Consider the following 24,280-nt stretch of genomic DNA (forward strand, 5'->3'; position numbering starts at 1 on the left):
TTGTTTGTCATCGTTTGCTCCTTTCTGTTGCCTTTGCTTGAGGAAACTTTTATGCTAATGGCCAGACGGGCACCTATCTGTAATTACAGCTGTCCTCGGTCTGCCTTTGGCAGAGTTCCTTAATACCTCAACAGTTGCATAATCTCTGGGGAACAGTTTTCAAGTCTCCTCAACTCATGAGTAAGGGAAGAGCAGTGCTCCAGCGGGGAATGTCACGGGAGGCGCCACCACCGGTGCGTTGGGAGGAATGCTAACGGGGCAGCCGGCACGAGCCCGCGCCGCCGCCGCCTCCCGGGCCCGGCGCAGCCCCGTGACGCAGCGCCAGCCACCAGCGTCCGGGAAAGGCCGCACTTGCCAAAAGCCGGGATCTAGCGATTAGGGAAAGCACGGAGTCTATTTATAGACTCACAGGTGAGCACCACTCCATTAACGTGCATGCTGCTATCAGGGAAACACGGAATGATTGCGACGACCTTACTCATTGAGCAAACTTGGGAAACAGTTTAATCCCCAGAATAGCAAGATGCCAAAACAGAACCGGTGGCTCTAGAGCCCGCCTGGCACGCAGGTATTTGGAGAAAAGGCTAGACGGCTCTACCTGCGGCACCGTCACGAGCGCACGGGGAAGTTGGGCAAAAAACAGCATTGTCCAGAGACAGAAATTGCAATAGAGGCTTTTGGAGAGGACGATACATGGAAACACAAGCTGCTCGATGAGCGGATGTCTTTTCCGAGGGAAAAGAAATCACGTTCTTACTGAATTGTGCTTCCACTCTTTTTTAAGTTCTCTTTTTTTAATTCTGTGGTTTATTTCCTCTGAAAACATACGTATGTGCATAGATGTTGTAGTAGCAGTGTTCATTTTGACATGGCTTTTCAACAGTGAGAACTTAAGTCCAACTAGGAGTACCTGGAGTACTGTCTTAAAGTAGGGCTTTGGGGTTTATTGGTAAGTATTCCCATTAATTCCACTCTTCTCTAAGAAGAGATACTGTGTGTAGGTGCTGACCTAAGATTTTTGAGAATTTAAAGCTTTCCACTTAATACTAGCTCCCCATTCAACACAGAAAAAGACAAACACTTCTTGCCAGCATCCTTTCTCTTTTTCTAAGCCCAAGGCGAACGAAGCCAAAAGAAGGTCCCGCTTGCTCTCCCTCTCTCCGAGCCCTCTGCCTCGCCTGTCATCAGTTCTCCCATTACAATATCAGGCTCAGGACATTGCCAGTAGCAGATTCTCTACTATCCAATTCTAGAAAGAATAGCAGAAATAAAAAAAGAAAAAAGGCAAAGAAATGTATCAAGGACTATTTCTACTTTACCAAGACCTAAGAAGCTTGTTTGGGAGGTAAAAGAGGTAGTCCACAGCCCACCTAAGTATTGCTAATGTGAGGGAAGAGGGGAACCTATATACACAGAGCATATGAGGTCATGAACAGCCACATTGGAAAAAGCTTCCGTAAATCCCATCTCCCAGCTCAGGCAGTACCGTTGCCTGACACAAACGGATACAAGAGGTGAGACAGATTTAAGATTGGCGAATAGAGCAACTGCTCCCACCCAGCACATCTCGGGCAACAGCAACAGCGAAAGCTTTTCCACAAAGCCCTACCCACAACCCAGCACAAGCGTAAAAGGAAGGAGCAGCCAGCAACCTCTATCTTGCATGCAGTGAGCATGGTCATGGTGACTCTTAATGACTAAATCCCAGAATTGCCAATCAGTTGATGCCACTTTCATCATCATCATATGATTCTGGACAGCAAGATCTCTTCCATTACTAACCTAACAAGAGCACAAATCAACAGCAACTGTGGTAATTGAGCTGCACAAATTACAGTGGCAAGTGAAGATTATAATTAAATGGAGTTCTCTGTATCACTATAACCACGTTGACACTGCTACTGCACCAAAACTTTCACAAGGCACAGCCAAATCATTCTGAAATTGAGACTTCCTTTCGGAAAAAAGTCATCATCAAAAATCAGTTTTCCATCTAGTAATACAAACAAAAATTTTGGCTCATATTCAAGACTAATCCCTGCTTCCACCTGAAACCAAGCAATTCTATGCGGCATCTAGTTCTAGGCCTTCTTAGCCCTGCTCTTCATTAAAACACGCTCTTCCCCACACTCACAACGTTTCACAGTCTCCTCCAGTGCCCGAGGAGCAAAACAGATATTCAGCCAGAAGAATCTCCAATACGTCTTGGGAAACGCAGCTTCCCTCCCGTTCCCCCCGCCAAACACACACACACACACACTTGTGTGCCCACGCTTTCCTCAGCGCTCCTTTGGGACACTCCATCTGCTATTAGTTTCCAAGATACTGGCACTGCTGATCAGTTTTCCTGGAGATGTCTTTCAGCAGGAAATTTGGATACTTTTCTCCTGATTCTGAACCAAAAGATGTTGCAATGTTAGAACTTCCCATAACACAAGTTCTATATTCAGCTCTGATATTTATATAATGCATTACATACACACCTAATATATAATACACTGATGAGTTACTGTACTTAATTGACAAAGAAACAGACTATATGTTCTGCTTCGGAAATTCCCAGACTTTTAGTCTATCTCATTCAATTTTCTCTTTCATATGGGTCAGAAACAGAATTTCCAGAAAAACTGAAGGAAGTCTGGCAGTCAGGGACAAGAAATTTGACTCCAAGCTAAAATCTGAGCCTAACATCTAACAGACTCATTTCAAGGCATAAAATCTTCTTACTTTTTCTAGCCTCTATTTTTTTCTCCTTATTTAATAAAACGCTAGATACTTTTGCTATCCACAAACTCCCACATCAGCCCTGATTCTTGTCAAATGACATCTGTCAAGGCCACAAAGGGAGTCACCGTCATTTGCAGGACTACTTCAGCACTGGGGACCCAGCCAGCCTTCCAGGATGCAATCTAAATTCAAGGGAACAGGGGACAAGCTGAACATCTCAATATCTACAGCCACAGGACAGACACTCTCCTCCTTTCAGTCAGGTTACAAATACGCTCTGTTCTTATCTGGCGTTTTAGCTCCGCTTAGTGGCCAGCAAGGCTAATTTGAAGTGTCTCTTTTCTCTTGAAACTACTGCTCTACTGAAGAGCTACAGACAACAGATCTCCACTCTCACTAGTGTGAGCCTGGTTCATTATTTACAGCTAAAACAACATCAAGCCAAATTTCAAGTTTGAATTCAAGCAAACACTCACCTTGGTAGCAATGGTGACCGGGGCTTTGGTTTTTCTTTCTCCTTTTCACGTTCTCTTTCCCTGTCCCGGTCTCGATCTCTGTCCCGGTCCCTGTGCAGCCTGTCTTTTTCATCTCTCTTCACACGTTCTCTCTCACGTTCCCACTCCTCTTTCCTCCGCTGCCGTTCCTTGTCACGTTCCCGTTCCCTTTCTCGTTCTCTCTCTCTCTGGCGCCGCTCCCGCTCTCGTTCTCTCTCCCTTTCTCGTTCCCTCTCTCGTTGTCTGTTCTCTCTTTCCCTTTCCCGTTCTCGCTCTCTTTCCTTTAAAGATAAATGAGAATTCATCATGACAGTTCGGTGACATCTCCTAACAAAAAAGACAGCATGGTTTTGAAGTCTCAGACTACAAGCAATTACAGAAGCTTTCCCTTGTTACGGCAAAGTAATGAGGAAAGACTGGAGTATGGTGGCCATCAGTATTTCCTGATTAGGTAGAAAGTAGAGAGGAACAAAACACTGCATCATATTCATCACAGTTATAGTTTTCAAAGGCAGCAGTCAAAGATTGATTTGGCTTATTGTTTCCATTTAAGAAACATGCATTTATGCTTACAAGTATTTACTCACATTGCTAACCATATTTATAACAAGCTAATTAACTTTGCAAATAAGCAACATGAAAATAATTGATGGTGCATCTTATGTAACGATAGTGAGGACAGGCTCCTGTTTATGCACCGCTCGGGTAAAACAGCAGGGTGTAACAGTAAAAGGAAAGACACTTTTTAAAGGATATGCCGAATACTACTGAAAAGCATCCCATTGAGCAGGAATTATCTTTTTGCCATTACTGCCAAGGCACAACAGTTTGTACCAGGGCAAAGGAAGGGGAGGAAAAGGGTTAGTAGCCTTATTTTCACTGAGCACTAAACCTTACAGCAGTGCAACACCAACTGACTGCATCTAGGATTCTAGCAAATGGCTAGATGCTTTCCCTTATCTGACTCAAAGCAGCTAATGTGCAATTCCACCAGAGATGGACAGTCATACCGGAGCCTACTTCTGTACACAAAACGTACCTGTCCAAATCTAATCCTTTCCGTCTGTCCCAATAACTAACAAGTGAACCGTTTTTCAGTCAGATTATTTCCTGGAAACTCCCTCCCTCTCCAACATTTCCAAGAACGGCTGCGGCTGCAACTGTAAATGAAAGCGCTGCACAACTGTCTATCTCCCTTGGGCCACGCAAGAGAGGAACAGCCAATGCACACAAAGAGGAACCATCTCTGGTTAGGAGAGGAGGAAGGGCTACATCTGGCAGTGCCACCGACTTCCCGTCTCAGTCGTGTGCTTTTGCCCTCGTCACGCTCAAACAGAACGCGCTCCCATTTGTGCACCTAGAGTGTGTTCTGTACAGTAATTGAATAATTCAAGATTTAACTGTTTGAAAGATTAAGAACCTGGAACATACAAGAAACAAATCCTATTTCAACAACTATAATGGAAACATGACAAGCACCAGAAGTACCTGGAAGAAAGTTTACAGGAAAAGTGTGGAAAGGGGTATTACCTTACTTACTCTGTAGTTACGATACGGATCTGGGTCTGTATACTGAACCCTGAAATTCTCATACTGCCCACCACGCCAGAACCGTTCTATTTCATAGTCATAATAGGGATCTGTATAAGGATCAAGCCTACAATGAAAAACAGGGTAGGTTAGAAAGGGAAATATCACCTTATCACCGTACAGAAACACTACACATTCTAGGTCAGGTTTTAGTCACTGCATACTGACAAGAAAAAACATGTTCAATGGAGTACGACCATACAAAGCGGTTATTTTCTACACATCCCAGACAGACAGAAACAGTCTTTTAAAAATGATGCTTATCAGAGAAAAGCACAAAACTTTCCTGATAAACACCAAAGAGAACACTACCAAGCAAATTCAGCCCCCAAATCAATGTGGTAAAAGTGCAGACACACCAATTGCTTTTTCTAGCTACTTCAAAAGTATGCAAATGTAGCAGAGAACATGTTTTGCCCCATTGATTTAGAACGGCACTTTCTGTCCGTGCATCCAGCGCTACCCCCGAGCGCCCTCGCGCAGGAACGTCGGGAGCGGAACGGAGCGCAATCTCTCCTGCTACTCTGTCAGAGGCGCGGGTGCATATCAGTTACGACTGCACGGGAAACAAGCTTTGGCTGAGCTTTCCACTGAGAGAAGCTGAGCTTCAGAGGCCGGCCTGGAACGCTGCGCCCTCCGGGTGACATTACTTCATGCAAGGAAGGTAACCACGTTTGCAGCCGATATTCTCCAGGGGAAAACAAATGCTGGCCCTCCAGCGTACACACGGACTCGCGAGCACTGAACGCACCACACCCTGCTCAACTGCAAAATCGTCATTGCTTTTGTGAGGAAAAGGATCTAAAACCCACCCTCCTTAAATCTACAGCACTTCCGCCATTTAATGATTTCTATTAACATTATTTGATGTTTTTAATTCGCATACCCAACAATATCCAAGCCCTGCCTGGGAAACTGAAAATATCAGAACCATTGTAAAGATGGGGAGGTGGGTACAGAAAACAAGAAACTTCCAGGACCACAGAGGAGTCAGTGGCAGAACTAAGAGCAAAAGCAAGTGCTTTCAAATTCTAAATTACCTTTAATCAGACTCTAACTTGCAAGTAGGGAGAATAACAGGCCCACTTTTACATTGAAAGAAGCGCCAAATAAGCTAACACAAGCAAAGACGTGAATGCTGCCCTGCAAGTCAAGTTGCTACCTATATTTCCTTCAGCGTTTTTAAATGTTTTAAAATTTCTGTTTTTCTGTTTGAAATGATAAGCCAAGGGGAAGAATACCAGGGAATCTTGATTACTGGTGCTTAATTCAGCAGCAAACTTCCTGATGTCGACGAGGTAACAGTGACATCAGGTGTTCAAAAAGAGGGAAGAAAATCTCAAGCTACACCAAAAAGGAAGCTCTTAACTTTTTGACCCAGCCTCAAATTCAAAGTTCCCCATGCCCTTCCTATAACATTTGTGCATGTTTTATTCATTTAAACAAACACCACTGCTATGCATTTAGACGACTGTGGATAATTTGATTCTTAAATCCTTGAGTAAATAATTGGTATTGTCCAAAAATTAAATACATCTATTCCATTAACGAACTGCCAACCAGACCTGATGGGACAGTTGTCTGTGGCCTAGGAAGTTTTAAGAAGTGCAATGGAAAAAAGGAAAGGGAATATTTTCTTACAGTTGCAACAGTACTGGAATCAAAGACCTGCTTACCCATAGTTAATGTTTTCTTTGATGTCCACCTCCCTATAGTTTTTCAAAAAAGAAAAAGGGATTCATGAACTATTTAGGCATCTTCATATGTCACAAAACAGTCCTGAAAGCAATTTATTAACATTCCACCTGAACCACCAGTGGTTAGTTTGCCACAAAGTGTCAATCTGTGCAATGAGTGCGTATATGAGACAAAACCCACCATTTCCTGGAGTTTATAAAAAGTAGCAGCTTCATAACTTTTCCCTTTACATGGAATTAATATATTTTATGCCACAGTCTGGTTATGCACAAAGGTTCTTGAATTTTTAAAAATTCCGTATGTTTGATTACTTCTATTTGACACTAGCTACATACAACATAACACTTTTTACTTGAGTATATGAAAAAAACAAAGTCCTGCATCTAACAGAAACAGTCCTTATATCAGTTAGGCAGTGGCATAAAACAACCAGAACACTGATTTAAGATGCAAATTTTCCATGTAAAATTAAAAAAATAAGGATACTGTAACAGTCAATCTACAGAGCACTGGTGCTAATACATCCTAAGTGCAACTAAAAGACTTCTCGGAGGAATGTAAGACCAAGATACAGACCGATTTCTACACAGGAAAAAATTAATGTTGGAGCTGTTTTGTGCTCAGTTTTGCAGACTGTAACATAGCTTCTTTTCATAAAATGGGGGAAAGGAATTGCACTTCACTCCAAAGCAAATCAAAGCTTATTGAACCAAAGCTTAACCTGCTCTTTTTTCGCAATTCATTCACTCAAAATAGATGGAATAGAAATCTTGCAAACACTTTCTCTGTGTGTAAATGGGAACATTTCCATAATCTGTAGATATAGTAAGAAGAGAGGATGCGTGTGCAAGAGAGAAATGGGAATTTCCCTATATTCCCATAGAACGCAAATCTCCCTTTTAAAAATTATTCTTCCATTCCATTTTTTGTTTTTAGAACTTTTAAGTAAACCTCCCAGAGTTCACCACTGCATCCTTGCACCCGCTTCTAACTCTCTGCCTGCTCTCAGTCATGACAGAAGGGTGTCTGAGGCCTCCATCATTTTATACTTTACATCCTTGGGAGGGGGGGGGAAATCAACTAAACTCTCAAGTTTTAGAAGTTTGGTTTTGCCTAATCCGTGCCCTGGCAGTTAACAGATTTGCTTCCTGACCAGTGTCTTATTGAATGGTTTATCAGGGGTTGGTAAAGATGTTTGTTAAACCAACTCCTGTACCAATTCCAAATGTCACCCTTTCACATGAACACCCAGCTAGTGCAGCAGTTCAACAGTATTACTGCTGCCCTGAAGCTCTTGGACGTTGAGCATACTCCAACTTTGTTTAGCACTTTAACACTCTCATGGGGTAAATAAGAAAAACAAGAGGAAAAAAATAGGAGAAGAACGAGCTGATATGAGGAAGGGAACATACAACTAGATAGTGTCCTTGAGAGACCCGTATGCCAAGGACATTGAGGGTGGTAAGGTATAAAGACAACTGTAAAGGAAGATAGTGTTAAACTGGAGCGAGTGGAGGCAGCTCAAGTTTTTATCAGTGTATAGACTATTGTAACAGAAGTTGTTGCCATATTCTGAGATGGTTGTTCCTCAGATTTGGAGGAGTGTGTTAACTGAAGACTGCCATGCTGCATTTATTTCCCACCCATCTATTCCACATAGCAAGAACAAAGTTGCATCTTACGCTGGATCTCTGACATCTCTGGTGATGCGGTAATTCCAGTCGCGGAAAAACTCATTTTCTTTGTCAAATTCACGCTCATCTTCTCCAATAGTCACAGTGAACCTCTTCTCCTCAAAGTCAGGCTCTTGTTCTTTTCTCATAGTTGCCTTTTTTAATACCTGCCACAACATGAAATAAAAACATTGTAAAGAGGGAACATTTCTGAGATGCAGAGAAAAAATACTAGAATATTAAAAACCCTTCATTTGGGAGAAACCAGCTCTTCAACTAAAGTATCCTTCTCTGCAGGACGCTGGAATTTTCTTGACATAGAAAGCATAATTCACTTGTCCATCGGCTCAGAAGAACAGCAGACAGGTAAAAAAACCTTCAGACACGCAAACCCTGTTTTCTGAACTGATCAAAGACATGGATCCTACAGGTCCTAGAGAAAGTGGCACTGAAGTGAGGGAAACTGCAACAGCTTAAACACAGTTTTCCTTTACTGAGGGCTAGAATTCAACATCCCTGAACGGCTCAGGGCCACAGAGTCTCTCTAGATCATATTGATAAGAAACCCACTCCCCCCTCACTGGGGGTCAGCTCCTCTTCACTGTAGAATAGCTGTGATATACAACAAGCAGCAGTTAATAGGTTAAAAGGCAAAAAAAAAAAAAAGCTCCTTAAAAAGAGCAAGACATTACATGCTCCAAAATAAATTCTGCTAGCATTCGGCCACCAATGAAACAGGTCAGTGGATTTTGGAGAAAAGTCAGCATATTTACCTCTTTAGCATGTCGGAGACCTCTCTCCCAGGCACTTTCTGTTGGAGGGTCTGGAGGGGGTGGAGGTAAGATTTCATCAACTACTGGCCCTCCCTGTTAGGAGGGTAAGAAAAGGAAAAAGACAGACACTTGACTTTAGTTCTTAAGTAGCAAACACGTACTTTGTAAACCAGTTACTCTGGAGTACCTCCAGATACCTTAGGGAAGTAGCAATAGGATATAAGCTGAGGGACATGTGGAAAATTATTCCCTTCTACCAGCAACTTCAAAGAGACCTTTTAAAAAATTATATCTCCAATGGATGTACTGAATCTTGCTAAGATCCTGGCTGAAACAAAACATTCCCTTCTGCTAGGGCAGGAGACAAAAGCTATGTCCAGAAGCCATAAATTCACCCAAAACATGTCCATACCCAAGGGTTGGCTGGCATCAGTGGATGAGGGCCAATAGGAGGTGCGCCGTTTGGGGAGAAGGGCTCAGGCTTGGAGATCAAAGAGTAGTTTCCTTTGTCATTCACGCCAGGGTGAATAAATCGACAGTTCATTCCCCAAGTACAGTGACCTGTGGAAAAACACAGTTCCATTAGATCACCATATGCCTGAACACTACAGCAAGAGTTTGTTCAACCCCACAACCATCTAAAACCAGTCAAGAAATAATGCTGTTTTCTGACACCCAAACTTTCTTCTCTCCAACTTTGTCCAGAATTACTTATTTCCATATACATGGAAAGACACTTGCCACCTCCCACCTTCCCGGACAAGACAAATTCAATAGATCCAGTCACAGATGAACGAACATATGAGAATTTTAATATTGTCGGGAGAAGGGAGGAATGGATGCATACACACCATGAAGTGACTGCAGTAATAAGACTTGAGGAACTCATTGGCTTATTAATGACAAATGCTTCAAGTTAGGAGCTTTATCTTTTATAGAAAGGAATAAATATAACCTGACAGCAAAGAAAGAATCACAGCACATTCAAAATAGAGCTCCATGCTGAGGCAGGAAATACATCAACGCTTTTCTCTTCAGTTGACTTTGTGTACTTGCCAGCATAAAGCAGGAAAGGAGACATTACTACGGAGGGCCAGGGACAGAAGTCTGAAGCTGCTCAGTTGATTAGCTCAAGTTATCACTCCTGAAGAGGTGGGAACACTCAGAGGTCTGTAACAGGGTACAAAGCTAGCTCCCAACTTGAATTAAAACTTGTCCCAACTTGCCTTAAAACAAAACCCACTTTTTCTTCTGGCAATTCACTCAACATTAGGGGACACGTGCAGGTTTCCCGGCAGGTATCTGCACGGCAAAGTCATTGCTAATTCTGTGCTAGCTCTGGCATTAACACATTGACTTTAGGGGCAGTTTAGGGGCAATGGAGCAGTTAACATTGCTGTTACCCAAGGAGGAAGCCCCGGGAGGGCAACTTGTCAAAAATTTACACTGCACCTGGGCAAAGAGAAGCACTCAGTCTCCAGAAATGCTCCTCAACAGTCCCAGGTTAACCTTAAGCTGGTATTCTCAATCTGAGGTAATACAAGGTACTTTTGTACTGTCAAATATAACGAGAGCAGGCAAATCCCTTTACAGAGCCTCTCAATGACTGACACATCCTTTCTCAATGACTAGCTGAACACTTGCCAGAAGAGATCTGAAAGCGGAGCACAGACACCTACGCAAACACTTACTATCCTTATTGAAGTGTCAGGGAGAATGATTACCCTGACAAGTAAGAGGCCCTGGTACATATGCCAAGGTATTTCACTGGAAGGCTTCACGAACTAGTCATTCATGAAGCTGGACAGATGCAACAACGACACGCTCCTCAGACAGAGCAGGGACTAAAATCTGAGCATCTTCAAGGTCCCACACGAGCAGTGTCTAAGCTCCTTGATGTCAGTAAAGCCTTTAAGGGGCAAGCAAGAGTCGGTGTCAACGTTACCTGAATAACACAAAACTCAAAGAGAAACAACTATGGAAGGAGAGCCTTCAGCTTGAACTTCGACTCAGGCAAATATTTCCTTGCAGCATGGAGGTGTAAGTCATGCTAAGAATTAAGGAACAAAGAACTCTGCCTGCAGATGCACTTCCCTGTTCCATCACCACTACACCAAACTCATGTCTCAGCACAGGCAGAAAATTTGATACCGGAAGACATTCAGGAAGCCAGGTAAGCTATGTTTGACAGTCATGTCTCTGGAAACCCCCTAACCAGTTCCCTACCTTGCATATGCCACTGACACAAGGAATAAGAGACTCCACCCTGTTCTCCACCCTTCTTTTAAATTCAGATGTTAATAAACTGTTTCAAGGGTGATTGTAAATAAAACACAGTAAGCAAGCAAACTTTAAGTAAAGTGAAGCTGAAGAAAGAGGAACAGAGCTATAGTCAGCTTAAATAGGAAAAGCTTTTTATAAAACCTACTCTTCAGATTAAAAAAAAAGCTAGTTATTCTAAGATAGCTGTAAGTACAGTTGCAGAAACTTTGGAGAATGTCTCATGAGGAGGAATTAGCAAAAAAAATTAAGAAATACAAGTGGTTAAAAATTTTAAGTCTTAGGTCTCACTTGCAGTAAGAACTGTTTTCTGATTTCCTGCTCCCCATTTCTTCTATTCGAGACTGAAAATACCAACCCTATTCCAAAAAGGGAGTATCTGATACATTACGGAGCAATCTTTCAGCTTGAAGAAAATGTTTCTCTTTAAATGGAGGAATTTTTTTCCAGCTGACCATTTCCTCTGTCCAGTGGAAGAACTGGCCACCACCACTCCTCACCCTGTCAGGCCCAATGGCACCAAACGTCGTGCTGCGGCTTCTGGATTGCTCATGCAAACAGCCTGCATTTGAGTTGCCAACACCTGACACCGCTATGCAGCCAAAGCATCTGTTCAACAGAGGCATTTTAAAGCAGGTCTGTGGGGGCTGCAGCAGCTCAGGAGGAGTCAGCATGATGTCACATTAATATTTCTTATAGGAAAACAGTATTTCTAGCCTCATTTTCAATTTAAAAAATCAGCTAATGTCTTTTAACACTTGTTTGGGGAAGTAAGCTGAGTATGGGATTGCAAGCATCAATCACGCTTTGGCAAGGCATGAACTTGATAAGAAATGATGAGTATTTGCCATTTTTGTTTTCTGCAGGATAACACTTGAGAACCTCTTCAAGCAACATTTGATTGTTAAATCAGCCCAAGCAGTTTTATTCCATGATGTTTCAAAAAACACCATCAAGTTGTCCTTTATTTCTTTCTACTGGGATCAGCATACTTAAGACAAAGCAATTTTATCAAAATTTGAATATCAACTCTATGTAAATTCAGCATCTGGCCACCAAGGAACAGGAAGGTGATACTGAGGATGCCTGGAGCAAAGTTTATCACATAGACAGCAGCTTAACAGGTGCACAACTGAACAAGAAAATTTACAGCATATTTGGTGTGCTCCCACCATTACAGCATGTCATTACCTTTCATAAAGAACCGGCAGGTGGGACGTGGCCTCACTTTTCTATCGCTGGGATCTTTAACTTCTCCTTCTTCTAAGTCATCATCCTGGAACAGACAGAGAAGCTGACATTTCAAGTGGTGCATTTTTTTGCAGCAACTTGACATTTCACAATATGGTCAAATATCAGTCACTGAAAACACACCCTGGAGCAAAACACAAGAGAAATGAAATATAAAGCTGTGATAAACACCCCAGAGCATCTTTGCAACACACAGCTACAAACAAGAAAGAACATCAGTTTCAGTGTTTCAAAGATGACTGCAAAACCTCTGAGGCATTATGGACATCTTGGAGCCACAATATAGGCCACAGTTTCAAGTTGCATCATTTTACCCAATGTAAGTTTAAATTCAACAGTGCAGTGAATTAAGATTTTACCATACCTCAGCTGAACAATGCTGGACGTGTGCTTTTAGCCCACAGCAAGTGCGAGGCAATTAGAAGTACCTTCATGCTCTTTCGAGGCAAATGAGCTAAATTGCATTACCTTTCCTTCCCGCAGGCTAAAAGCACGCACACTGATAGCGACTGTGGCTCAGCTGACACAGGGTAATTTCACCATGCATCAGGGCCTCTGAACTGGGACTGCCCCCAGCTCAGCACTCATACCATACCAGCGTAGCTCAAGCCAGTTCCTTCTGTTAGCTGATTTAAAATACGCAGCAGTATTCCAGTGTACAGGTATTTAACACAATGACCCAATACAAACAACATGCGCCTGTACATTAAATTCTGAAGGACAATTTCTACTACAATAACTAACTATAAAATGCTTCCCCAAGGCATTAAGTGACAATCTCACACCAAGCTTTTCAGGAAGAAAGTCACATGTATTCTTCCAGTCCTCTGGAGCAACAATTTGACACCTTCCTTTTTATTCCTTAGCTCCACATATGAGATAAGAATTTGTTCTAGCAAAACCCTACATTATCATTAAGTGCCATACAACCCAGCATCCACAGAAAGAAATTCTGGAAGATGGAGGTTGCTTCAAAGATTAAGAACCACAGGAGATGAACACCAAATTACATTTATGAAACCATCTACAGAAGAAAGTAACTGAACCTTTAAGGTACTGGCCTTTGCTTTTGTTCTTGAGGAAAAACCTTTCACTGGCTTCATTAGGCCCTATCTGAAAAGTCAAAAGGAATTAAAAAGGGGTGATGATGCAGAAGGGAAAGGCATACATGAACGGAGAGTTGTCAGAGGTATCTGACACACTCTCAGGGAAATCGGTTATTTTTCCTAAAACACACCCTAGCCTTCCCTTGGTCTGTCTCCATTTCACCACCACAGAAGTTCAAACATTTTCAGCATATGAAACACATCTGAATAGAGAGCATCTGGTGAAGGCCTTCCCTTTGCACAGCAATCATAACATCCCTGTGGCAATGACAGCAGTTGTCTACATGGAAAAAATTAAGAAAGTTTTATGTACTTTGATCAATTTAGCAGCTGGAAATGAGGAAAAAACACCACTTGGCTCTAGATAAACAAAGGAGCTAGAGACATGGGTTAACAACCTCTTCTACTACATTCCTTTGAGGGCAATACAAGCAGGGCTCTCCTGAACAAGAACTCATTTTAAAGACTACACATATATTCAAATTAAGTTTTGTACTAATATTCCCCCCCCTCCCAATAAAGACAGAAGTCTGAAAGCAGAATAAAATGCAGAGAATTAACAGTTTCCCTAAAAGCTGGGTCTGGCATTCAACGAAATGTGAATGGTATAACCAGCTCAACTCAGCTTCTTTCAAAAGAACTGTGTGAAGTCTTTGCAAATGTTGTACTTGAACAAAAGGGAAAGTATTTATTTCTGTGAGGTCTCCTTGGAATCAGGCAGCTGGGAACCCTGTTATGAGTTAATGTATGAAAATCAAAGTACAGATTCATCTCGTGCTTTGTGAGGAGAGCGCTCCTAAGAATGCCTTAGACTCTAAAGGAAAGCATTCATATTTTAATCAAGAAGTAGGCATAGAGTCAGAACTCCTGAAAGTTTTTTCTTTTTCTTTTAACTGCCTGGAATCTCCTACAACCTACAGAAATTCCTTCTTCTAACCGAATCAGAAATACACAAAACATTTCAAAGATACATAGTGTTTGACCAGATCGCCTGCCAGAATGGGCTTGAAGAAGAAAAATTACTTTACCTTTTTTAAATGGCAGAACTTGTCTAAGCACCATTAGATGTTAAAAAAAAACATCAAACCACCGCTTCTTCATTTCTTTGTCAGAGAATAGTTGATTAGGGAGCAAATGGTTCTGTTCTGGCCTTAGTGTAACCAAGAAACCTAACATCTATATGTATGCTGGAAGAGGCCACTCTTCAAATCAATAAAAAGGCAGGAGGGCCTCTCCAGCAAGGCCCCTGCAAGCTGGATGCCACATCACCCCTCAAGCTTTCTGAACACGAGGCCAGCTGCAGGGACAGGTTAGCTGGACAGCAATGTGCTAGCTCTCTTCCAAGCCAACTCTGGATCATGGGGACTCTACTCACTGCTACTGAAACAAGCCCATCTGCCAGACAGCCTACACGAAAGGAGATGCAATAATTTTTGCCTGGGCTCAAATGCAGATTGAAATAGGCCACTATTCTACAGTATCTTAACCCTCCATTCCTTGGCTGAGAAATGCTACCAGTGATCCTATCCACAACCCATTACTTCCTCTCACGCTCATCAGGACGTGCTCACAATACTGCCCCAGCCTAGTCTAGTTCTGCAGGAGCATTTTTGGCATGGACAGCAAGGAGCAGAGCCAGCCAGGTGGTCTGGGTTATCTCACAGAAAGTGAGGAACCCTAACAACCAGCGACTTTTTAGTAGTGCTTTGTAGTCCTGCTATTCAGATTTAAGTATGGTCTCAAGCAAGTGAGGAACCTACAGGAGGGATTCCACTCTACTGCTAAAGTCACTTTGTCTTGTTCCCTTCTGCTTGTAAGAGGGAACTAATACTAAGCTATATTAAGTACAACTGCTGTACTGCAGTGCTTCTTACCTGAAGACATACAGGGATAAATAAGTGCCATTTGCCCTAATCACTACTGCAATTAGAATCAAGTTTTGTTTTTTCTAAATACCTACATTTGTTCTAAACCTTGGAAGAGCAGCTACTGGGACTGCACATCACTGAACAGGTTACCCAGACCACGAGCAGGGTCTGGCTGGTTATGCGCTTTACAGACTACCTAGCGCAATCTGTTCCTCTTCCATGCTTCCAGGTGCTGCTAGAGCAGCACAAACAATTTAGGCTCATGGGTTTCCCCTCATACTCTTGACACCTCAAATATGGTAGCCACTCTGCAGTACCAGCCTCCCAAGCTAAACTGAAAAGAGACTTTACGAATGCCTAGTCCATGGCTAAGTAATTTGCTGTCAGCATCACCCAAAAGTCCTTTGAGACCCAAGGCAGAAGAGTTGCTTTAAAGAACCAGAGCCCTTTTATACTTGGTGGGAACAAAGTTTACTCGTGACTGTTCTGACAACATTTGGTACAGAAAGTTTTTCTATACTATATGGCAACAGATACCTTAACCACTAAATTTGGTACATAATATGGTCTTACCTCCAAAAAAGTGCCTTATCTACACAGTGGGGACACAGCTAACAGATATTCATGTTAGAGAAGAAAAAAGGCATGGCAGTCTAAGAGCCAAATAGTTCTGAAACATACTGACAGGACAGAAGATCTCTCCCTGTAGAACTCTGCCCACCTTGGGTGACGTCCTACTTACATCAATTTCACCATCATCAATTTCTCCATCGTCTTCTTCTTTCTTCTTCTCCTTGAGGGGATCCTGGCCATCCTTCTCGTCATCACTTTTACTGCTAGATTTTTTCTCATCTTCATGGGCATCTTCTCCTTTCTCCTCTTCCTCATCATCCTCACCTCCAGCCTTCTCAGCATCCTCCTCTGCAGCAGCAGCACTAGGCTCCTCAGGAACTTCCTCATCATAGTCCAACTCATGCTCATCTAGTTCCCGAGTGACAGAGGACGCTTCATCACCAAGGTCATTTGTCCGGTCTTCCTCCTCTCCTTTGTGAGGTGGAGGGCTCTTCAGCTCCCCACTCTGCTCATTGTTGTCAGAGTCCTGAGACTTGGTTTCGCTTAAGCGGTCCTCTTCATCTGAGTGGTTCTCCTCTTCACCCTGACTCAGTCCCCTGGCTGCATCCTCTTCCTCCTCTTCCAAAACACTGCCTTGCCCGCCTCCATCAAGGTCCCGATCCGAACCACTCTCCTTCAGGATTTCATCATCGGAAAGCTGCTGGTCCTCATCAGGAGAGCAGGGGTTTCGCTCAGGGCTGTCGGAAACATCCATCAGTACCCAATAGTCTGCAGGGGGTGAAAAACAACAATTGTTACAGGGAACAAGCTGGGAAATTAAGAAAGGCTCACTTCATTTGTTACAGAATCTGTACGCTTGCATTTTATCTCTGAAAGAAGAAAAAGTTGCCTGAACTCATGAACATGGTTTATCATATCATCTTCAAGAAGAAAATACAGAAAATAGAGCTTAAACTTCTTAAAGAATTTATTCCAATATTATGCCAGGATAGAAGTGTGCTACCCTTCATATACAAAGATACAAAATATCCTTCACATAAAAAATACAAAAAAAATTCATACATCTAATTATTTTATGCCAGAGAAGAAAAAAAAGATTTATAGCAGGGCTGTCTGACCCAAGAAAGTGGTAGAGATATGTCTCTTGATAGTACGATTACTGGTTCACATCGAGACAAAGGCTGCTGGTAATTAAAAATGCTTGCCCTTTGGTTGTGGTCTATTGCTGTACCATGTCCTTAGCCCTACAACAAGACGCTATTGCAACTCCTTCCTTACTCCCCTCAGCAGTAACCAGGAGCATTTGGCTGCCTCAGAAGAGCCCGAGGCTGTGAATGGTGCTCAGGCAGGTCTTCCAGCACGGAGGCAGCTAACACAGAGAGCAGAAAAGCACATACTGTAGTTCTCTGTATTGCACCAATGGAACAGCTAAACAGAGGCATCAGCTTCTCTCAAGATGGCACCTTTCCAAAGGACTAAATTCACCATTGGAATATATATATGCCTCCTCCTCACAAAAAAAAGGGTTTTTAACAGTAACAAGCCCAGGCAGGCATCAGCTAGAGGTGTAAAGCTAAAGAGAAGACCAACCCAAGGCTTAAAGAAGAGTATTTAAGGCTAAAGAAAAGCCATGGGATTACAAATCAAGAGGATTTCTTCATCTGAAGATGTATCACGTTGTACTTCAGCCACTCCTAGTTACAGTCTCCCCACAAGCTCATTCACTACTGGTGCAACAAAAACATTGCATAAATTGCCAGATTTTCACCCCCTATTTTTAAGGCCTTTGAAGAAGAAATACTACAAGACATTGACAGCTTCTTTAAACATATTCAGGAGTCTTTTGTGAAATAAAAGTTATTACCACTAGCCAGCTCTGCACTATTTAAGCCTTTCCTGACCAAACCCCCTCACTCTTCTCTGCTATGCTCCTCTGACTAGTTCTACATAAAAAAGGTTGCCATTTACCATAAAAATAGCAATAACAAACAGACAGAAGGCGCACTAAGTCACAGCATTCAAACAGATTGCCATGCAATGTAAATACTACCAAAGCAAATCCAAGTCTTCTCAGAATTTGAAACCCGAAATATTTTGGTAATTACAGAATTAGGGATCTCAGCACTGAAATATGATAGGAGGACAAGTACAGGGAACATGCAACACATCTTCTATGTTAAGAGCACACAACCGGATATCAGGAAGGCATTACAACTTTATTATCCATGCTACTCATCTGTTGAATAAACCTTCCAGGACTGGGACTGTTGTATTTATGTCTTGTACTTTGCCAGATGTACTGTCATCACTGAGATGACATCTCTTGCCTTCACCATAGCAAAAGCATTATTAGTTAGTATTTGTAACAGACTCTAAGATGAAAGTCACTAAAGGAAATGCTGCTCGTTATACTACAGACAGTTTGCAGAAAAGATTTCTCAAAAAAGAAAACAAAAAACATTCCCAGAAGCAGTGCAAGTATATATAAATATTGGTACCCAACAATTCTGCTCTGCTTCAAAACACTGCACAAATATTAGCTAATTAGTAAGTGTCTAAACATGTCAGAGAGCCCTCAGGATTAGAAGGGCCACATTTTGAGCTTCCTGCTGGCTACTTTTTCTTAGCACATTTAAACAAGTTGGCTCTGCAACCAGAGCTGTGAATATTGCTGAGAAGTTAAAAGTCAAATAAAAAGACTGCAATTGCCTCTTGGTGATAGCAGCTCTGGGCAGTTAAACAGGTTGTAATCTGAAACAAATTGTATTCTTATAAAGCACATAAAAGTTGATGTTGAGTCCAGAAATGCCTGCACAAATTGTTACTGACTGTAAGAGCAATTTTATGACAGCAATTTTAATTGTCTAAGTGCCTGAGAAGTTGCACTTTGAGTGCACGTACAACAACTTAGCATATTAGATCTGAAAGGTCAGCCTTAAGAGGTCAGTAGAAATATAAAAGCTGTCAAGTACAGATGTGTTCAGGAAATTTGTTTTCCGATTTCTCACCAATAAGCAGCAACAAAGCAAAAGCTTTTAAGCAAACTAGATCCCTTTCTGCATCTGACAGAATGCCCTTGAAAGGGATGGGGGAAAACGAATATGAATGCATTTTCATCACCAGTTAAGTTGATAAGCATAAAACATTCACCTCCATTGGCAGCTATTAAAGCTATTATAAAAATCCAGCTTGTCGGTCAGTTATAATAATTTCCTATTAATTTCTATCAGCACAAACGATGAGAAACGGTGCTTACTTCCCTGGATTCAGAAGTAACAGCAAAAGCTTGCCTTTGGCAAAGGGTCCTAGATCCTCCTCTGGTGCCTCTGTCTCTGCAGTCCCTAAAGCAACGCACAGAAGGCGCTTATGCTACAGCTTCCTACACTGCATGATCTCAGTGAGGAACCACAGTTCAGCCAGTCTCCAAAGCCAGGGCTCCAAGTTCACTAGTATGCAAGAAAACCTTCTCCAGGACCAAAGAACCGGAATTTTGTTTCAATCTTCACATTTGCGATAGCATGAAATTGCCCCAAAGCAGGCACACCACATGCAAAAGTAAAATTAGAAGCAGGAAAAAAAAAAGGGAAATGAAAATTAAGAGAAAACTATCAAACTAATCACGTAACAGGAGTAGATACAGTTTCTGCTTCATGATGACAAGATACTGCTCTAGCAGCGATCCAAAGTTTTGAGCAGGCTCTCATTAATTCACTATCACAGCAACTCCTCCTGTAATGGGTGAGATAAAGATGGTAACATGTCCTCCAACCACTCCTTAGTTCTGTGCAGCCCCCATGTAGGCTAGGAGCCCATAGGGAAGCGAGTGAAGAAGCTCTAACACCACAGCGACAAGCTTACATCCAACAGTAACATCGCAGAAGCATGATCAGAGATAGGAGAATGTCTTGTCACTGACCTAATCGGTATTACTTGTAGTTACTCATTTATGAAAAAAAGAAATAACCACATTTTCTGAAAGCCAAGAGTAACATACTAAGAACTTTACAAAATGCCAGACTACTTGCTATAGTCATGAGAGCTTCCTTGAGAGCTCCGGTGGATTTTGTTCTTTCCAAGGCAGCAAGTTTAGCTTCAATTTTTAAGTATAACACCCAAGCTCTGTCTCAAAACCATCTGCAAAACACCACTGATCCCCTATCTCTGGAATCCCACAAGGCTTTTTGCTTTCCACCCTCCTTTACATACAGTCACACATACAGACAAATACTAGAAGAAGCTAAGGAAAAAGACTACATGTAAGTATTTTAAATTGAGTAATACTGAGTTAAGTAGTAGAGCAGAAATCTGCAGGTTTCATCCCTCAGCATAAAAGCCCAGTGCAAGTTTGGAATTTCTGTGCTATAAAGCCAAGCCAATTTCTGACTAATTTGTTTTCAAAATCAGTTATAAAAACAAAAATAACTACTGATTTACAAATAAGAGTATTTGACTTGCCACTTAGAATGATGGGGCAGTTAACCAGTTATATAATAATAATTCTCACTAGCAGTGCTTTCTCTTCAAAAGTATCTTAAAAATTATAGGTAGTTCAAGCAAAATCAACTTTGATTGAAGTTGTTTGACTCCCATTATTACAAAACTCACTTCAATTATTCAAAATGCATCAAATTTTAATTTTTCATGTGTCTGAAACAGACTAGTTTACAGTAGGTCACTAAAGCATTTCAGATGAGGTTTACAAAACACTCACTTTGCCAGGCCAAACAAGTTGCTACAGCCTTTTCATTGAGAGGCTTTGGAGCAAATATATTAGTGGGGTTTGCTTTCAGCTAATATTGTTTCTCTGTCTCTAAAAGCACTTGGGCACATCTCGTCAAGTTGAAAGCCCCTTAAAAGCAGTTCATGTGTTCTCAGAAGAGAATCGAGGATTTGGCAGCTAAACTTCCCAGCCATTCCATATGCAGTAAGCACATGCCATCCTCTCGGATCCCAAGTGAACCAGGCTGCACTTGCTGCCCCCACAGATATCACGCAGGTTGAGCAGGACTTTCCCTTCAGTTGCTCCTTCTGCCCCTACTCAGTCCCTGCTGGCTTGCGATGTCCCTGCCAGTGCTGTGATCTAGCAGTATTAGACAGCCCAGCATAAATAAAAGAATACAGTCAGGCAAAGTGAAGAAAACCCCAAAGCAAAAGGCCCTGAACTTTTAAACTTGTTTTTCAGTAGTAAGACCTTTGTATCATGCTCAGCAACCTAAGCAGAACCCCACTGCAACTGGCTACAGCCAAGAACACCCAGCAGTTTTTGCAAACCTAAATTTGGCCCTCTCTTCACTGCGTATCCAGAAAGGACGGAAAGGGACATGCCTACCATCACCTAGGAGCAGAATGAAAAAGGCAGGTACAGCCTAGCATCCTAGGGGACATTCAGCTGCCATGGTCTGCAGCTTTCTTGGTCACAAAACAGCCTTTTCTTTTGGCAGTCCCTTGTCTCATTCCTTACACACACACAAATTTTTGGAAAAGAGGCACATGTCCAGCAAACAGCACCCTCACTCAGTACACAGCCCTGATTATCTCCAAGGCAGGCCCACTTCCACACACACCGTCAGGGCCTGTGGAAAAGAGAGGCTTTTAGTTACAAAACAAATATGCAACAGGAGGCAGTACTGAAGTTTCACAGGCCACCTTAGTTCTGGCATTTTTTAAATTAAAGAATGAAACATTAACTAATCCTTAAATTTGCCAGTGTTTCATGGGTCGTATACGGTGGACAAAAAATGATCCTTCTAAACTAGCAGTTCACATGGCTGTTTTCACTTGCAAGAAATCGGATGCAACAAAAAAGGGGGCCTTGTCTCTCTCTGTTTCCACATAAGTGTCATAATACTACTGAAGACATTTAAAATTACACAGATTTCCCCCATCTGCACCTTACAGGCAGGTAAAAGGGTGCTGTATGTTGACAAGATCTTAGAAGAATTTAAGTTCATCAGCTTCAGCCACATTATAACATGCTTTTTCCAAAGTTTAACAATATTCAAGACTTCTTTTAACTTAAAATATAGTATTAAGCCCAAGAAGCCTTGCCACAAAACTAAGTGCAGTAAGAAAAAAAACCCTTTGCTAGGTAAGCTGCTTTTTAAAATTTGTCTCAAATGTTGCTAGGTAATCCAAGGATACATTTTAAATAGTATTTCTAACCTTACACTTTTGATAGGTGATTTGCCCAAGGCAAGAGGTGGACAAGTCAGAGTGCTGGAATTCTTAGCTTCAGGTCTATTTTCAAGATCAAGCCCCACTTCTACTCTCTGTCAAATTAACAGTGTCAAAGGAGATAGCAGTGGAAGGAAGAAGCACCAATTAAGTTTTAGCCTGTGATCATGCACGTACCTCATATGCTGCTCTAACTCAGCGCGGTGTTTCACTGACTTGCATTCTGGATCTGTGGCTCTTGACAGTGCCTATTACTGGCAGGATGCTCAAGTTCTGTTTCCTATTCCTCTGTGCTGTGCTGTTTTCATTTAGAACGCATTAAAAGTTTAAGCAGCGTCTTTAATTAAGCCAACAAAGTTAAGCTTTGTCTACATCTAATTGACTCGCCGCTGAACAGAGGCTTCCTGCTTGGCAGCAGATTAACTGGAACTACTACTGAAAAGACCAGCTTGCTGCCATTGAACCTCAAGAAGGTGGCTTACTCTAACCTATCATACCATCTACAGAATAAAGCTGTCTGTTAAGACAGGATTTGAAATACACAGCCACCAAGTAAAAGTAATCTTGGCAAGCATTATTTCCATTCACTAAATTCCTCCCTCCAAGGTTAAGCCTCTACAGTGCCGAAAAAAAGCTTTTTCCAAACAAAGGATGCACCTTGGATGTAGCAGCGTGCAAACCAATGTCTTGGACAACTCCAGCACCTCCGACAGCAGGAAAGCACCAAGTACTCTACAGAAAGCTGGAGCTTGACAGAGGTGTCGGCTTCAACCTTGAAATCCTACAAATTGCCAGTCAGATGGCAAGAACAAAGTCCATAGCCAAGTGCCATACCCCCCCCAGAGCAGACAGCTCAGAGCTCCACAGGGGGTTGCAGGACAGACACCTTGAGACAGATGCCAGGAAAGAAGCAAGGAAACAGCAGCACCTTTCAAAGCTGCTGGCAAGATAGAAAGGAGGCCTCTCTGTTTCAGGCAGAGGTCTTTGGGGTAGTAGAAAGTATTTTTCCTCCTTTCTAGTAGCCAAACACGGTTTGACGCAAGATCAAAACATTTGCAATTAATGAGATGCATAAAGGCATCTCATTGCCATTCATGAGATGCATAAAGGTTTATGCGGAAGAGAAATAAGTTCTAGAGCATGGTCTAAGTCAAGCCACAAGGACGGGTGAAGAATGATGAGTGGGTTTGAGGAGAAAGAACAGGAAATAGGGCTGACAGGACAGGTTAAAAAAGAAACACAGCACAAAAATATTTGTGGGACAGAGAAATGGAAAGCAGAAGCAAACCAGGAATGAATGGAGGGGATCACAATGGGAAAAATACAGAAGAGCAGCAACAACAGGAAGAGAAGGAAATAAAATGCACCATGACCTAGGAAAGGAACATCATGTAAAACCAAAAGGAGGTGTAGAACAAAAGCAGAGAACCCAGTTCTTTGTTCTGAATGAAACTAGGATTGTTAACAGGGTTAATTAAAATAAAATACATACCTATCTGCCATCCTTAGAGAAGCACTGACTTTAAAGATGTATAGCAAACTTCAATTAGCAGCTGTCAGGAAAGCTTTTGATGCAGAAAACTAAGCTGCCTTTCAGTACTAATTCAAGAGAACTACTTGGTGACAGCCATTTTCAGCAAGTTTGTTTACTTATTTATTTTTAAAGAAGAGCTTACAGAGCTCTGATCCAGAATATTAACACCGCACTAGTGCTGTTCACCACTTTGTGTCAGGAAGACTTTAAGACTGAAACCCAAACAGAAATGCAGCTGTAAAAGGCTGAAGTTTGTTTTCATAGTGTAATGGATTTTCCTGTTACTAGGACATGCATCACTCTTCCTGCAGCTCTACACTGATGAATGTTAATTTTGAATTACTGGAGCCTCAGTCCCACGACAAAAAATAAGTACAATTGTTACTGTATTTTGTAGGATTCATAAATAATCACACTTGGGAGTCTAACTCCACTCAGAACATTGGATGAGATAGCTTGCAAAGAGTTGACTTGATTAGGAAAAGACCTTGACCTCTTTACTTAATCTCGACAAACCTTAAGAAGATCAGGAGAAAGAA

General features: G+C 42.0%; 2 protein-coding genes across 8 annotated transcripts in view; one reads left to right on the forward strand and one right to left on the reverse strand.

The window, feature by feature from the left end:
- MVD (mevalonate diphosphate decarboxylase) overlaps positions 1–24,280 on the forward strand; it is a 67,084-nt gene that overhangs the window by 38,156 nt on the left and 4,648 nt on the right. The gene's annotated exons all lie outside the window — the stretch shown is intronic.
- Positions 1–24,280, reverse strand: part of ZC3H18 (zinc finger CCCH-type containing 18) — a 50,584-nt gene that overhangs the window by 25,809 nt on the left and 495 nt on the right. For 3 of the 7 annotated variants that reach the window (XM_067302372.1, XM_067302368.1, XM_067302367.1), the window contains exons 2-9: positions 16,203–16,801; positions 12,427–12,511; positions 9,368–9,516; positions 8,956–9,048; positions 8,192–8,349; positions 6,488–6,520; positions 4,752–4,878; positions 3,204–3,502 (exon numbers count right to left, since the gene is read on the reverse strand). In XM_067302372.1, the coding sequence (XP_067158473.1) occupies positions 3,204–3,502; positions 4,752–4,878; positions 6,488–6,520; positions 8,192–8,349; positions 8,956–9,048; positions 9,368–9,516; positions 12,427–12,511; positions 16,203–16,787 (1,529 nt within the window). In that variant the 5' untranslated portion in view covers positions 16,788–16,801. The remainder of the gene's footprint in view (positions 1–3,203; positions 3,503–4,751; positions 4,879–6,487; positions 6,521–8,191; positions 8,350–8,955; positions 9,049–9,367; positions 9,517–12,426; positions 12,512–16,202; positions 16,802–24,280) is intronic. The other 4 variants (XM_067302370.1, XM_067302369.1, XM_067302373.1 and 1 more) reach the window with 3 other exon arrangements.

The sequence above is a fragment of the Apteryx mantelli genome, chromosome 10 (genome assembly GCF_036417845.1).
Source record: "Apteryx mantelli isolate bAptMan1 chromosome 10, bAptMan1.hap1, whole genome shotgun sequence".
In the NCBI taxonomy this organism is placed as follows: Eukaryota; Metazoa; Chordata; class Aves; order Apterygiformes; family Apterygidae; genus Apteryx; species Apteryx mantelli.